Source organism: Gigantopelta aegis, chromosome 1 (genome assembly GCF_016097555.1).
Source record: "Gigantopelta aegis isolate Gae_Host chromosome 1, Gae_host_genome, whole genome shotgun sequence".
NCBI classification, from domain to species: Eukaryota; Metazoa; Mollusca; class Gastropoda; order Neomphalida; family Peltospiridae; genus Gigantopelta; species Gigantopelta aegis.
Window position 1 is genome coordinate 21,509,261 of NC_054699.1, and position 16,100 is coordinate 21,525,360.

Genomic DNA, 16,100 nt, shown 5'->3' on the forward strand with positions numbered 1-16,100 from the left:
TGGTTTACTGTTCATGCAGACATTCACAGTGATCAATACAGACGATGATCTTGTATTCATTTACATGATACAATGAGTATTCCTCCTCATCAGGATTCACATGGAATGAACCATCATTGTCTCTATCTGAGTTATCATTTTGCTGAACCATATTGGCTGTGTGAGTGGTTTGTCTAGTTTTGCGACAACAAGCTTTAACAGTGTGCCCTTTTTATGACAGTAGTTGCAAATAGTATCATTAAAATGAAGAAGAAGAATGTGATCGGTCACATCTATAACACTTCACGTTCTGATTTCTAAAGTTTTTAGCATGGCGACTAACAAATTCTTTAGACCTCATTATGTCCTAGATTGTTTTGTTTGTTTTTGTGAAACACTTTATTTACCTTTTCCTCCTGTCGAGAAGAAACAGAACCATGCATACCATTTTGAATGCATGTCACATTGTGAGCAGCCATTTTCATACTCCGCGAAATTTCTAGTACAGGACTGAAATTTAGGTTTGCTTCGGACAGTAAACGTTTTTCGACACCTTCATCAGTAACCCCACGCAGCATGTAATCTAACATTGCACCGTATTCACAATGTTTGGCGAAACATCTCAATTCTGCAACAAACTCTGAAATCCTTTGACATCTGTCTTGGAAACATGTGTTAAATTTAAATTTCTGAACGATAACCGAGAGTTTTGGGTGGTGGTGAACTTAAATAACCTGTATTAATTCCTCAAACGTTTTGTCAGTAGGACGGTCAGGAGATACGAGATTTTGCATAAATGGATACGTTTTTGGTCCAATAACGCTCAACAGAATAGCTCGTTGCTTAGACGTGTCCGTAACTTCATTAGCTTCGAAGTAGGCCGAAAGGCGTTCGGTGTACGCATTCCAAGATTCGACAACCTGGTTAAACGGATCGACTCTACCGTAAATTACCATAATAACCAAGTTCCAGATTTACCTCATCGCCAATTCTGTAATGTTCTGGTTCAACAAAATCATATCAAAAATGATAATGGCTTTTATTCACTGGGGGCATAAACCTGTCTGCTTGGCTATGACGTAACCCTAGGATACACTTCATGACATTGTTATATCAACATTTCCGGTAATAGTAACTAAACGATAATAGTTTCTATATTGCTATTGGTATTAATGCTATAAACATTACAGTAATTTTATTTCAGTCATGGTAAAGATGTATGTGGTAAAATGTTGTACAATGTGGTGATTATTAAAACCATTTTATTGTAGTTTTATTTCAATCATGGTAAAGATGTATGTGATAGAATGTTGTACAATGTGGTGATTATTAAAACCCTTTTATTTGATTTTTGTAACGTTAAGATTGAATGTTCAGTCATTTAATACACGTGGTAGTTTTATTTCAGTCATGGTAAAGATGTATGTGGTACAATGTGGTGATTATTAAAACCCTTTTATTGTAGTTTTATTCCAGTCAACCATCCATTATTTTGTTAAGCACCCATTCGACTGCATTGTACAGAGACACGGTTTTGACTACGGATAACAGTTTTGTCATTCAGATAGAAAAAAACAGGGTAAACAATTAATGAACTGGTGATTATGTTGGTAAACTGGCTGCGAAACTTCGTTGATTTGATGCCTCTCTGGACTGTAGAAACTTGGTTGATGCTTCTCTGGACTGTTAGAAACTTGGTTGATTCCTCTCTGGACTGTAGAAACTTGGTTGATTCCTCTCTGGACTGTAACAACTTGGTTGATGCCTCTCTGGACTGTAGAAACTTAGTTGATGCCTATCTGGACTAGAAGAAACTTGCTTGATTCCTTTTTGGACTGTAGAAACGTGGTTGATTCCTCTCTGGACTGTAGAAACTTGGTTGATGCCTCTCTGGACTGTAGAAACTTAGTTGATGCATCTCTGGACTAGAAGAAACTTGCTTCATTCCTTTTTGGACTGTAGAAACTTGGTTGATGCCTCTCTGGACTGAGAAACTTGGTTGATGCCTCTCTGGACTATAAACTTAGTTGATGCCTCTGGACTGTTAGAAACTTGGTTGATTCCTCTCTGGAATGTAGAAACTTGGTTGGTGGCTCTCTGGACTATTAGAAACTTGGTTGATTCCTCTCTGGACTGTAGCAACTTCGTTGATGCCGCTCTGGACTGTTAGAAACTTGGTTGATTCCTCTCTGGACTGTAGAAACTTGGTTGGTGGCTCTATGGACTGTATAAACTTGGTTGGTGGCTCTTTGGACTGTAGAAACTTGGTTGGTTCCTCTATGGACTGTAGAAACTTGGTTGATGCCTCTCTGGACTGTTAGAAACTTGGTTGATTCCTCTCTGGAGTGTAGAAACTTGGTTGATGCCTCTCTGGACTGTAATAACTTGATTGATTCCTTTATGGACTGTAGCAACTTGGTTGATGTCTCTCTGGACTGTAGAAACTTGGTTGATGCATCTCCAGACTGTAGAAACTTGGTTGATGCCTCTCTGGACTGTACACACTTAGTGGATGCCTCTCTGGACTGTTAGAAACTTGGTTGATTCCTCTCTGGACTGTAGAAACTTGGTTGATTACTCTATGGACTGTAGAAACTTGGTTGGTGGCTCTCTGGATTGTAGAAACTTGTTTGGTAGCTCTCTGGACTGCAGAAACGTGGTTGGTGGCTCTCCAGACTGTATAAACTTGGTTGATGCCTCTCTGGACTGAGAAACTTGGTTGATGCTTCTCTGGACTATAAACATAGTTGATGCCTCTGGACTGTTAGAAACTTGGTTGATTCCTCTCTGGAATATAGAAACTTGGTTGGTGGCTCTCTGGACTATTAGAAACTTGGTTGATTCCTCTCTGGACTGTAGCAACTTCGTTGATGCCTCTCTGGACTGTTAGAAACTTGGTTGATTCCTCTCTGGACTGTAGAAACTTGGTTGGTGGCTCTATGGACTGTATAAACTTCGTTGGTGGCTCTTTGGACTGTAGAAACTTGGTTGATTCCTCTCTGGACTGTAGAAACTTGTTTGATGCCTCTCTGGACTGTTACAAACTTGGTTGATTCCTCTCTGGAGTGTAGAAACTTGGTTGAAGGCTCTCTGGACTGTAATAACTTGATTGATTCCTTTATGGACTGTAGCAACTTGGTTGATGCCTCTCTGGACTGTAGAAATTTGGTTGATGCTCTCTAGACTGTTGAAACTTGGTTGATGCCTCTCTGGACTGTACAAACTTAGTGGATGCCTCTCTGGACTGTTAGAAACTTGGTTGATTCCTCTCTGGACTGTAGAAACATGGTTGATTACTCTATGGACTGTAGAAACTTGGTTGGTGGCTCTCTGTATGGTAGAAACTTGGTTGATGGCTCTCTACACTGTAGAAACTTGGTTGATTCCTCTCTGGACTGTTAGAAACTTGGTTGATTCCTCTCTGGACCGTAGAAACTTGGTTGGTGGCTCTCTGAACTGTAGAAACTCGGTTGGTGGCTCTCTAGACTGTAGCAACTTGGTTGATGCCTCTCTAGACTGTAGCAACTTGGTTGATTCCTCTCTGGACTGTAGCAACTTCGTTGATGCCTCTCTAGACTGTAGCAACTTAGTTGATTCCTCTCTGGACTGTAGCAAGTTGCTTGATGCCTCTCTGGACTGTAGAAACTTGCTTGATGGCTCTCTGGACTGTAGAACCTTGGTTGATTCCTCTCTGGACTGTAGAAACTTGGTTGATGCCTCTCCGGACTGTAGAGACTTGGTTGATGTCTCTCTGGACTGTAGAAACTTAGTTGATGCCTCTCTGGGCTGTTAGAAACTTGGTTGATTTCTCTCTGGACTGTAGAAACTTGGTTGGTGGCTCTCAGGACTGTAGAAACTTGGTTGGTGGCTCTCTGGACTGTAGAAACTTGGTTGATTCCTCTCTGGACTGTTAGAAACTTGGTTGATGCCTCTCTGGACTGTTAGAAACTTGGTTGATTCCTCTCTGGACAGTAGAAACTTGGTTGATGCCTCTCTGGACTGTAGAAACTTGGTTGATTCCTCTCTGGATTGTACAAAATCGGTTAGTGGCTCTCTGGACTGTAGAATCTCGGTTGGTGGCTCTCTGGACTGTAGCAACTTGGTTGATGCCTCTCTGGACTGTAGCAACTTGGTTGGTTCCTCTCTGGACTGTAGCAACTTGGTTGATGCCTCTCTGGACTGTAGAAACTTGGTTGATTCCTCTCTGGAATGTAGCAACTTGGTTGATTCCTCTCTGGACTGTAGAAACTTGGTTGATGCCTCTCTGGACTGTTGAAACTTGGTTGATGCCTCTCTGGACTGTAGAAACTTGGTTGATGCCTCTCTCGACTGTAGAAACTTGGTTGATTCCTCTCTGGATTGTACAAAATCGGTTAGTGGCTCTCTGGACTGTAGAATCTCGGTTGGTGGCTCTCTGGACTGTAGCAACTTGGTTGATGCCTCTCTGGACTGTAGCAACTTGGTTGGTTCCTCTCTGGACTGTAGCAACTTGGTTGATGCCTCTTTGGACTGTAGAAACTTGGTTGATTCCTCTCTGGAATGTAGCAACTTGGTTGATTCCTCTCTGGACTGTAGAAACTTGGTTGATGCCTCTCTGGACTGTTGAAACTTGGTTGATGCCTCTCTGGACTGTAGAAACTTGGTTGATGCCTCTCTCGACTGTAGAAACTTAGTTGATGCCTCTCTGGGCTGTTAGAAACTTGGTTCATTCCTCTCTGGACTGTAGAGACTTGGATGGTGGCTCTCTGGACTGTAGAAACTTGGTTAATTCCTCTCTGGACTGAAGAAACTTGGTTGATGGCTTTCTGGACTGTATAAACTTGGCTCATGCCTCTCTGGACTGTAGAAACTTGGTTGATGCCTCTCTGGACTGTGGAAACTTAGTTGATGCCTCTCTTGACTGTTAGAAACTTGGTTGATTCATCTCTGGACTGTAGAAACTTGGTTGATTCCTCTCTGGAGTGTAGCAACTTGGTTGATTCCTCTCTGGACTGTAGCAACTTGGTTCATGCCTCTCTGGACTAGAAGCTTGGTCGATTCCTCCCTGGACTGTAGAAACTTGGTTGGTGGCTCTCTGGACTGTAGAAACTTGGTTGGTGGCTCTCTGGACTGTAGAAACTTGGATGATTCCTCTCTGGACTGTAGAAAATTGATTGATGCCTCTCTGGACTGTACTAACTTAATTGATGCCACTCTGAACTGTTAGAAACTTGGTTGATTCCTCTCTGGACAGTAGAAACTTGTTTGATTCCTCTCTGGACTGTAGAAAGTTATTTGATGCCTCTCTGGACTGTTAGAAACTTGGTTGATGCCTCTCTGGACTCTTAGAAACTTGGTTGATTCCTCTCTGGACTGTAGCAACATCGTTGATGCCTCTCTGGACTGTAGCAACTTGGTTGATGCCTCTCTGGACTGTAGAAACTTGGTTGATTCCTCTCTGGACTGTAGCAACCTGGTTCATGCCTCTCTGGACTGTAGAAACTTGGTTGATGCCTTTCTGGACTGTACAAACTTGGCTGATGCCTCTCTGGACTGTAGAAACTTGGTTGATGCCTCTCTGGACTGTTAGAAACTTGGTTGATTCATCTCTGGACTGTAGAAACTTGGTTGATTCCTCTCTGGACTGTAGCAACTTGGTTGATTCCTCTTTGGACTGTAGGAACTTGGTTGATGCCTCTCTGGACTAGAAACGTGGTTGATTCCTCTCTGGACTGTAGCAACTTCGTTGATGGCTCTCTGGACTGTAGCAACTTGGTTGATGCCTCTCTGGACTAGAAGCTTGGTTGATTCCTCCCTGGACTGTAGAACTTGGTTGATGGCTTTCTGGACTGTATAAACTTGGTTGATGCCTCTCTGGACTGTTAGAAAATTGGTTGATGCCTCTCTGGACTGTAGCAACTTGGTTGATGCCTCTCTGGACTGTAGCAACTTGGTTGATGCCTCTCTGGACTATAGAAACTTGGTTGATTCCACTCTGGACTGTAGCAACCTGGTTGATGCCTCTCTGGACTGTTTGAAACTTGGTTGATTCCTCTCTGGACTGTAGAAACTTGGTTGATTCCTCTCTGGACTGTAGAAACTTGGTTGATGCCTCTCTGGACTGTACAAAGGTGGTTGATTCCTCTCTGGACTGTAGCAACTTGGTTGATGCCTCTCTTGACTGTAGAAACTTGGTTGATGCCTCTCTGGACTGTAGAAACTTGGTTGATGCCTCTCTGGACTGTAGAAACTTATTTGATGCCTCTCTGGACTGTTAGAAACTTGGTTGATTCCTCTCTGGACTGTAGCAACATGGTTGATGCCTCTCTGGACTGTAGCAACTTGGTTGATGGCTGTCTGGACTGTAGAAACTTGGTTGATTCCTCTCTGGACTGTAGCAACCTGGTTGATGCCTCTCTGGACTGTAGAAACTTGGTTGATGCCTTTCTGGACTGTACAAACTTGGCTGATGCCTCTCTGGACTGTAGAAACTTGGTTGATGCCTCTCTGGACTGTGGAAACTTAGTTGATGCCTCTCTGGACTGTTAGAAACTTGGTTGATTCATCTCTGGACTGTAGAAACTTGGTTGATTCCTCTCTGGACTGTAGCAACTTGGTTGATTCCTCTCTGGACTGTAGCAACTTGGTTGATTCCTCTCTGGACTAGAAGCTTGGTTGATTCCTCCCTGGACTGTAGAAACTTGGTTGGTAGCTCTCTGGACTGAAGAAACTTGGTTGGTGGCTCTCTGGACTGTAGAAACTTGTTTGATTCCTCTCTGGACTGTAGAAACTTGATTGATGCCTCTCTGGACTGTAGAAACTTGGTCGATGCCTTTCTGGACTGTAAAAAATTGGTTGAAGCCTCTCTGGACTGTACTAACTTAATTGATACCTCTGTGGACTGTTAGAAACTTGGTTGATTCCTCTCTGGACTGTAGAAACTTGGTTGGTGGCTCTCTGGACTGTAGAAACTTGGTTGGTGGCTCTCTAGACTGTAGAAACTTGGTTGATTCCTCTCTGGACTGTAGAAACTTTGTTGATGCATCTCTGGACTGTTTGAAACTTGGTTGATTCCTCTCTGGACTGTAAAAACTTGGTTGATTCCTCTCTGGACTGTAGAAACTTGGTTGATGCCTCTCTGGACTGTACAAACGTGGTTGATTCCTCTCTGGACTGTAGCAACTTGGTTGATGCCTGTCTTGACTGTAGAAACTTGGTTGATGCCTCTCTGGACTGTAGAAACTTGGTTGATGCCTCTCTGGACTGTTGAAACTTATTTGATGCCTCTCTGGACTGTTAGAAACATGGTTGATGCCTCTCTGGACTATTAGAAACTTGGTTGATTCCTCTCTGGACTAGAAACTTGATTGATGCGTCTCTGGACTGTAGAAACTTAGTTGATGCCTCTGGACTGTTAGAAACTTGGTTGATTCCTCTCTGGATTCCTCTTCGCTTTTGTTTGTTTGAAGTCCAGTTTACCTGGCGTTTTGGTTGATGGATTAGCTCTCGCGTTCGTGAACATAGTCTGGGTACCAGGTGCTATGGTCACTGACACGAGCTGAACCACCGATATTGTGTCTGAGCTCGGGCTGGTAAAAATGTGAAAAATAGATCCGAGTACTTTAAGAGCCGACTCGTCCCCTTTAATAAAGGTTTCGCCGGTGATTGTCTGTGTGTGGTAGAAAGTGGTTTTAATGCTTGTAACTGTTTTTTTACCAGAACATGTACTCGTAGAATGTGGGGTTCTGTCCCTTGATGAGTACCTGTCTTACTCCTGCGCGTGTGTTTCATTTGTGTGCATGTGTTTTGGGTTTTTTTTTATGAACGCGCGTGTTCGACAGCACATGAAATTTGTTTGCTATGGGCACCTCGGGGTGAATTATGTCTAACTCATTGGTGTTTTTCTCTTGGTCTGATTCTTCTCTACTAAGGTTAAGTTCTACAAAATAATTTTGAAATAGAAAAATATATTTATTACAAAAATTGCAACTATGAAGCATTTCATAAGCAATGAACACCCTATAAAACACTCTTTGAAAGAATGTTTTAATTAAAAATAATGCTTTGAAAGTTCACTTTGAAATAGAGTACTAAATAAAATGTCGTTCTCTAATACTCTCTCAATATCCCCACAACTTCTTTATACTTATCTACTGCTGTTGCACCCTCTTTCTCTCTCTCTCTCTCTCTCTCTCTCTCTCTCTCTCTCTCTCTCTCTCTCTCTCTCTCTCTCTCTCTCTCTCTCTCTCTCTCTCTCCGTCTTATAAATATCATAGAAAGCATTAACATATTTAAATAGCATATTTTGTTAAGATACTATTGTTTAAATATGTACTTTGTAGGGCAGTGACCACGGCTCCCCAACCTGTTCTCTGCCTATGTTCTGGGGGCAATAAATCTTTTTTAAAAAGGAGTCTATAATTGTTTGTTTTGAAATAGGTATTGTGTGTTCATTAGCTAAGCTGTATGTCAGTTTGTCCCTTGTAAATAAATACAAATTTTAAGATGAAAAAAAGAAGAAAAAAAGTTCGCACTTTCTCTTGGAGTCAGTGCGGGGGGTACTAGGGGCGTGTTCCACTGTTGTGGATGACTTGTGGGCTAGTTTAATAGCTTGGTTAATATCAGTGGCTCTTGCGTTGGCTGAAACAAATTCAACCTCAGTGTCTACCGTGGTTTTTGGTTCCCCCTTTAAGTGCGGGCACTTTTCGGTTGGTGCGTGGGGTGGCGGTAATCCTTGGGGTTAGTGGGGGAGTGGGGGATCTGGGGGAATGGATTTCGATCTTATCTGCATTTTTAATGATTATGTCTACTTTGATAATGTTATTACCTACGGGTTGCGGGCTAGGCCCTTCTGCTTGTTGGGATTTAGGGGTGGCGTTGTTGGTATTCATTTTTGATAGGGTTATATCAAAATACAAGAAGCGTAAGTATGGTATAAGTGGTTTATGGGAACTAAGTAATACAAACAAGTTTAATTCGGCTCACTAAGAACAGAAAACTACGATGATAATGCAAACGTGTAAACTGAAAATAATAAGCTCTGGTTTCAAGTATAATACAATATTGTAAAAAACAAAGTGGCCTACCTTCAATCCTGAGTTCAAGACTGCTCCTTATATCCTATGTGTTCTTGTTGCTTTCCTGGTCGAGAGTCCACTGCTACACGGTCAGCTAGGAACAGAGTTTTTTGATAATTCAAAGAAAAATAACAGCTATTTGGATAGCAGAGGTGTGACGTATTATTTTTGAGTCTCGTGACGGGCATCCATCAGCTAAGCGTTCAGTGTCAAAATGGCCGACCAACCTGTGTGCCGATAACGCGTGGGCGACATGTCCAATTAGGAACACCAGAACGGAAAAGACGAAGGAAAAATATATGCCACAAACAAGTGGGCTACCTCATTCAGTGGACATAGGCAGTGTCCGAAAAGTGGGAAAATTGTCGAAACCGCCATTCATGGTCCCACAAAGAAATGGCCAATCGAGTTATCGACTCAGTGTTGACACAGAGAGGTAGGCTGTTCGTCTTGCTTGAATTTGTTTTTTTAAAACCTGCTATCATACTATTTAAATAATTTATTCAATATGCATACACTATATAGGCGTTAATTGTCACACAATTTAGGCTTTACAAATATAAAGTCCTTCTAAAAAGCATTACGGGTGTTATTGTTGTTACCAATTTCAAATGTTTTTCGCCCAAAGTCTTTTCATTAACTTTTTTTTTTTTACAACATGCTTACTGGTAAAATATACAAATGTTTTTCTGATTATCAATGATTCAAGGTATTTCTTTAATTAATATTGCAATATTGTTTACAGTGCTCAATTCTCCTAACAATGAATGTTTGGGTTTTTTCTTCTTCCTTTTTTAGTTGCATATAAAAATATATGTTTAATAGTTTGTATACATATTTGAAATTATTTTACATTGTTTATATAAATTAAATTGATAAACTTATGCATTTAATTGGCCTTGGTGATCAGGCTTTCTGTCAGAAAATAATTTGAGGGTACATAATTTTTTTTTTTAAATGTTCGTATGACATACAGTGCACCTACTAGTTACTCCCAGCCTCCATCAACACAAGTCAACACCAAGTAGGTCTGTTAATTTAATTTTAGGTTTTTGTAAATAATTTATAATATTTCCATATACTTACCATTTGTGACACCCAATAGCCGATATGTATTTTTGTGCTGGGGTGTCGTTAAACAAACATTCATTCATACATTTGTAAATAATTTCGTTTTCATTTGACAGAAACAGAAAAGTAGAATTTGTTTAAAAAAACAAAAAACAAAACAAAACAACACCAAACAATATTTTTGGTTGCAATGAAAAGAAAATATTGTAGTGCATTCGAGTGGTGGTGGTGGTGGGATATTACTACAGTCTGCGAATGATGCTCACTGCTGGGAAAGACTAGGTGGTTATGGGTTTGTAAATGGACACAGCATTTTATGTACAAATGTTAAAACAGCAGTTCTCTTACTATTATCTTTAATCATGAAAATGTATTAATTAATTTCCAAGATTTAAGGGTATGTAATTTACCATTCATGGCCTCTTGACAGAAACCCTGGCTGTGCAGTGGATATTTCACTGAGCAAAAGGCTACTATGGGTTTGAATTCCACTAGAGGCATGTTATTAATCATGGTATCACCTCGGATATAGTTATATAGGGAGATTGATTATAATCCACACTTGCTTGGGACATTTCCCTACTATGCGAATTGATATTTATTGTTCATTCAAGAATAATTGATTTAACCCAATATTTGTCAGTGTAATTTAATTAGTGCAAGAACTGGTACAGGGTATAATACTAAATAGTAAAACAAAACGTCGAAAAATTAATAGACCAACTTGGTGTCGACTTGTTTTAAACTATTTTTCTAAATACTATAGACATTGCAATGTAGACATAAATGTACTAAACATTGTTACAGGAGGGTAATTTTAATTTACAAGACATAAACCTGCTAGAGAAACACTTTTTTCTATTGCATTCTAAACTGAGGAAGCACCGGTGTCATGTTCATTTATTATACTGACATGTGTTTGATGTCTTTCTGCATGAGTGATTCAGACCTGGAAACGCCGAACAATCACATCTTCATGTATGTTGCAAAATGCAAAACGATTTGGATACAGGTATGTAAACAAAACACAATCAGAGATGAATTTGAGTTATGGACAAAATCCAGATATGATAAAATTAGTGGTCATGGTTAATTAGAGTGTTAGGGTTGTACAAGTGTCTAAAATAATACAAAATGTACCCATTCAGAATATCTGAATATTGGCAAAGTATAAGCCAAAACCATATTGTAAGTTTGGAACAAAGAACATAAATGTTACAGGCAGTAAAAACTCTGGAGAATATGTAGATTACTATAGTGAACTGTTATTTTGAAATTTATATTATTTCGAACCAGTTTCCATTATAATGTAAAATCAAAAAAAGTAAAGTTTGTTTTATTTAACGACGCCACTAGAGCACATCGATTTTTTTTATCTTATCATCGGCTATTGGACGTCAAACATATGGTCATTCTGACACTGTTTGTAGAGGAAATCGGCTGTCGCCACACAGGCTACTCTTACGACAGGCAGCAAGGGATCTTTTATTTGCGCTTCCCACAGGCAGGATAGCACAAACCATGGCCTTTGTTGAACCAGTTATGGATCACTGGTCGGTGCAAGTGGTTTACACCTACCCATTGAGCCTTGCGGAGCACTGACTCGGGGTTTGGAGTCGGTATCTGGATTAAAAAACCCATGCCTCGACTGGGATCCGAACCCAGTACCTACCAGCCTGTAGACCGATGGCCTAACCACGACGCCACCGAGGCCGGTAATGTCAATCAATGAAACAGAAGGATTTGGTGCATATATTATGAAACAAATTGTCATAAGTATTTGCTCACAACCTTTCTTTTTCAGTTATCCTTCATTCCAAGCCTGAAGGTACTTGGCAGCTATTGATTATCAGCAACATCTCAATAGGCCATATGATATGTGAAAACCAAAAATGGCAAATTGAGGTAAATCCATCAGTATGGAGTCTTTTTGGAATATTGTTCAATAATTTACTTTAGTGGTAACATTTGGTGTTGGGGTGGGATTTAGCGCAATCGGTTGAGTGCTCGCTTCAGGTGCTTGCATCGCAGGATCGACCCACCTCGGTTGCAATTAGTGCACCACAATTGGACAAACGCCGTGGTATGTATTTTACTGCCTGTGGCAAAGTGCATATAAAAGATCCCTTGCTGCATTTAGAAACAAAATGTAGCGGGTTCTTTTCCTTTGATCACTACGAGTCAGAATGACCAAATGTTTGACATACAATAGCTGGTTATTAATTAATCGATGTGCTCCGGTGGTGTGGTTAAACAAAACAAACTTTAACATTAAATTTTGCTGTTATTAGAAAAACGTTAACAATTTTCAATACATGCAAATTGTTTACACACAATAATAATAATAAGACATTTCCTATCATTAAAGGTCTCAATCACCAAACAGTATCAACCAAAGACTACAGGTTTCACCCACTCTCCACCTTCCCAAATAATGATATATATCCTATGTATGTATTTGAAATACTTTTCAGTTGTAACAATGCACAGCTTATTCGCAAATAATCACATACATTTAAAATTTGGAAATGTCTGACACAGTTAAAATAAAGTAAAAATTACACTACTGAGCACGATACTGTCAGTCTGTGTATATATAAATGTTGTGATTGTTTCAGGTACCAGAGGGTATACTCGAAACACAGTAAGCATTGGTGAGTGTGGCTCAACTTCATCAACGTTTATTAATAACTAATAGATTTTAACAGGTTAACAATTTGTTGAATGTATATGTATATGTCTCCGTTGGTAATTAAATAATCAGTAATAGCTATATACTAACACTAAATTATTCCAGGGCTAAATAACTAACAGTATATTCTACTCAATGTATTTAACAAGGCAGGTGCTGATCTTAAAAGACTGAGTTCAATCATCTACTAATACTTTAACCAATTAATTACGAACTCAACAGATTGAGTCTAAAAAAGATACAGGTAATTGATTTTGTACTAAATATCCTCCCAACACTTCACTAGAAAAATACTGTAGTCTACAAACAATATCTCAAATTGTTTATGTCAAATACTAGTGCACTCGCACTTACTTCACTGATACAAAACAATACAAACAATATCCAATTGTTTGCCTAATCAGTGTACATGCACAAGCCTCGTGTGTTCACACACTATTCTTTATACACTTGTAAGTGAACTTGTCACATAAATATCCGCAATACCCGGGACCTACACCTTTGTGCTGGGTGTTGCTTATTCTGTTCCCTAACTTAATTAATGCATATATAGTCAAAACCTATTTCTATTTCTTAACAAGTTTCATTTTATAGCCTAAAAATGAGTCTGGTCATTATTTGTTATACTAAAACATCTGCTAAATCTTTATTGTCAATTACTACACCAACCACCTAATGGGACGAAATACTGACAACAACCCAGCTGACTATACTTATCAATAGAATGTAAGATAAAATTGTTTTACACATAAATTTCATGAGACGCCTGCTCCCGGTTATAAAAGGTACACCGATATTTATGTTATACGGAGAACTAGGACGTAGACCTATTAAACTAATTATTCAACAAAGAATGATACATTTCTGGGCCACAATTGTATCAGGAAAACAAACAAAACTATATTTCTATTGCATGCATTTATGTTACAGGACTCATCCGTAAATGGACACAACTACACTTGGATCCAACATATCAAACAATTACTTAACAACCTAGGTATGACGGATATATGGTTGTCTCGAAGATTTTCAATAAAAAACCAACTTCTTGTATATATCAAATTGAGGCAGCATGACCAGTACCTTCAAACGTGGAACAATAACATTGCATCATCGTCTAGAGGAAAAAATTATACAATTTTTAAAAATCAGCTAATTTTTCAAAAATACCTCACCATAATGCCTGCAAAACTATGGATCACTATTCTTAAATTCAGAACATCAAATCATTACCTCCCGATTGAAATAGGATGGTGGAATAATACACCAGTAGAAAATAGGTTATGCACACTTTGTGATTCTAACGATATTGGTGATGAATATCATTATCTATTCACTTGTGCCTTCTTTACTAAGTCTCGAAAAACACTCCTAAAACAATATTATTATGTGAACCCCAGTACCCTAAAATTTAAAGAGTTAATGACTAGTAATAAAATAGGTGTCCTAAGAAAAGTCAGCAAATTAATTAAAGAAATTAATGATAAATTTAAAAGACCATAGCTATTTGTATCAACATATACCACATCACTCGAGTTAAACATGCTTTATTATTATATCACAGATATCCCTATTTTAATCAATCGAAATATACTAGTACATGACATTGTATAACAAATTATACAATGAACTTCAGTTACTCTACTATACCGAATATTATTGGCTTATTGTATATATGTATTTTTGTTATATCCACTCGTTGTATTCCAATATTAATGTGTTTATATAATTTAACTATTCATATACTATATTATTTATTATTTAATGTTCTCCTGTAAACCCTGTCCTGTCTTGTCACATTATATTATGTAATTATTCATGTTTCCCCATATGCCGTTGCCTAACGGCCTGGGTGTAATAAAGTTCTGTTCTGTTCTGTTCTGTTCTGCGACGTGATTACGACAACACTAGATGACGCGATTGACCAGACTAAAAAACATGTCATGTCATGTCATAGGGTTTTACGTGCACATTCAGAACAAGCTGTTGTAGCGCACACCTGTCGTGGGCTATGACAGGAAAGGTGGGGGAGGGGAGAGGAGGGACCGCCTGCACTGGCAGGTGCAAGGGAGCACCAGCAGCCCGATCAAATCGGTAGCAGGCGGGTGGGGGTGGTGGTGGTGCTATGGAATTTGAATGGAGCAGTTAAATGCAATTTTGATTGAGGGAATTTGGCACAATTTTGAACGGTCGGTCGAAAGGTAAATGGCCGAGCTAATATAGGTCTTGATATTAGTGAATCGAGAGTAGCTCGTTAATTTTAGACCTTTACGATGCTGTGGTGTCTCCCTAGGTTGCCCATAGGGCCTTTATAAAGGGCCTGACCGCTTCTGGTCGAGGCATCACCAAGTACCAAGTTATTACCAGCAGCAAGTATTGGGGGTTTGGGTGGGGGAGGCCCATATTCTTTTGTTCAGCTTCCCCCGGGTGCATTGCAGTTGTGTACTCGGAACGGTATTCTTTTGTCCGGTTCCTTATTAGAGTACATGCTGGGCCATTAAATGGGGGCTGGTGCATTGTTATCATTAGTCAATGCACCCTCTGTACTGATGCAGTGAGCGTGTAGTCTGTGTGTGAATCCTAGTTTTGTGTTAAGGTTGTACCTATTGTCTTAAGTCCCTATTCTAGTGAGTTCAACGGTCATTCATGACCACCCATCCCCCTCCGTCCTTGTATAGCATTGCATACAATGACGGAGGGAGAGTTAAACTAGCCTAGCTATCTAATTTGAAGGGTTAAACCCTTATAGTGTAGGTATTGGTTTAAAAGCCTAGTGCTTGGCATACGTAACTTTATTACCAATGCAATAAAACGAAACTAACAAGCATTGTCATATCTAGCGTTTATTAAATCATTCGCTATCATCCCACCGTTGATCCCCGGGTTGGAGTGCTTGTTTGGTCGAGTGCTTAATGTCGCTGTTCCGTCCGAGAGATGTACAGGCGGGTGGTTTTGAGTAATTGTTAATTTATTGCTGAATTTGTGCCAGCTAATTTGGCTAGGTATATGCTTTTACTTTTGTCGTTTCACCGTTCTCTCCCCGGGTTGGAATACGTGGTCTGTTCGAGTGCGTAGGGTGAATGTTCCATCCAGGGAGTCACGGGTGTCACGAGTTAAGCAACGTATTAATTACTTATCTTAATTATAGATCGCCACCTTCCCTCCGCCGTTGGTCCCCCTGATTGGAGTGCATGTCGGTCGAGCGCAGAAGGTCGCTCTTCCCTCCGGGAGACGTACAGGTGGGTGGTTGCGATCATTTTCTAATTTTAGTTTTTAACTTTATGACTGTCAGGAGCCCGATG

General features: G+C 39.8%; 1 protein-coding gene across 8 annotated transcripts in view; it reads left to right on the top strand.

Annotated features, from left to right (window-relative positions):
- LOC121372034 (demethylmenaquinone methyltransferase-like) overlaps window positions 1-16,100 on the top strand; it is a 71,671-nt gene that overhangs the window by 12,685 nt on the left and 42,886 nt on the right. Inside the window, exons 1-4 of one of the 8 annotated variants that reach the window (XM_041498303.1) lie at window positions 8,743-11,118; window positions 11,911-12,011; window positions 12,725-12,760; window positions 15,947-16,037. The exons of 3 other annotated variants lie outside the window; for them this stretch is intronic. In XM_041498303.1, coding sequence (XP_041354237.1) covers window positions 15,990-16,037 — 48 coding nt within the window. In that variant the 5' untranslated portion in view covers window positions 8,743-11,118; window positions 11,911-12,011; window positions 12,725-12,760; window positions 15,947-15,989. Of the gene's footprint in view, window positions 1-8,742; window positions 11,119-11,910; window positions 12,012-12,724; window positions 12,761-15,946; window positions 16,038-16,100 lie in introns of those variants that run through there. 4 more of the 8 variants (XM_041498318.1, XM_041498310.1, XM_041498336.1 and 1 more) reach the window with 4 other exon arrangements.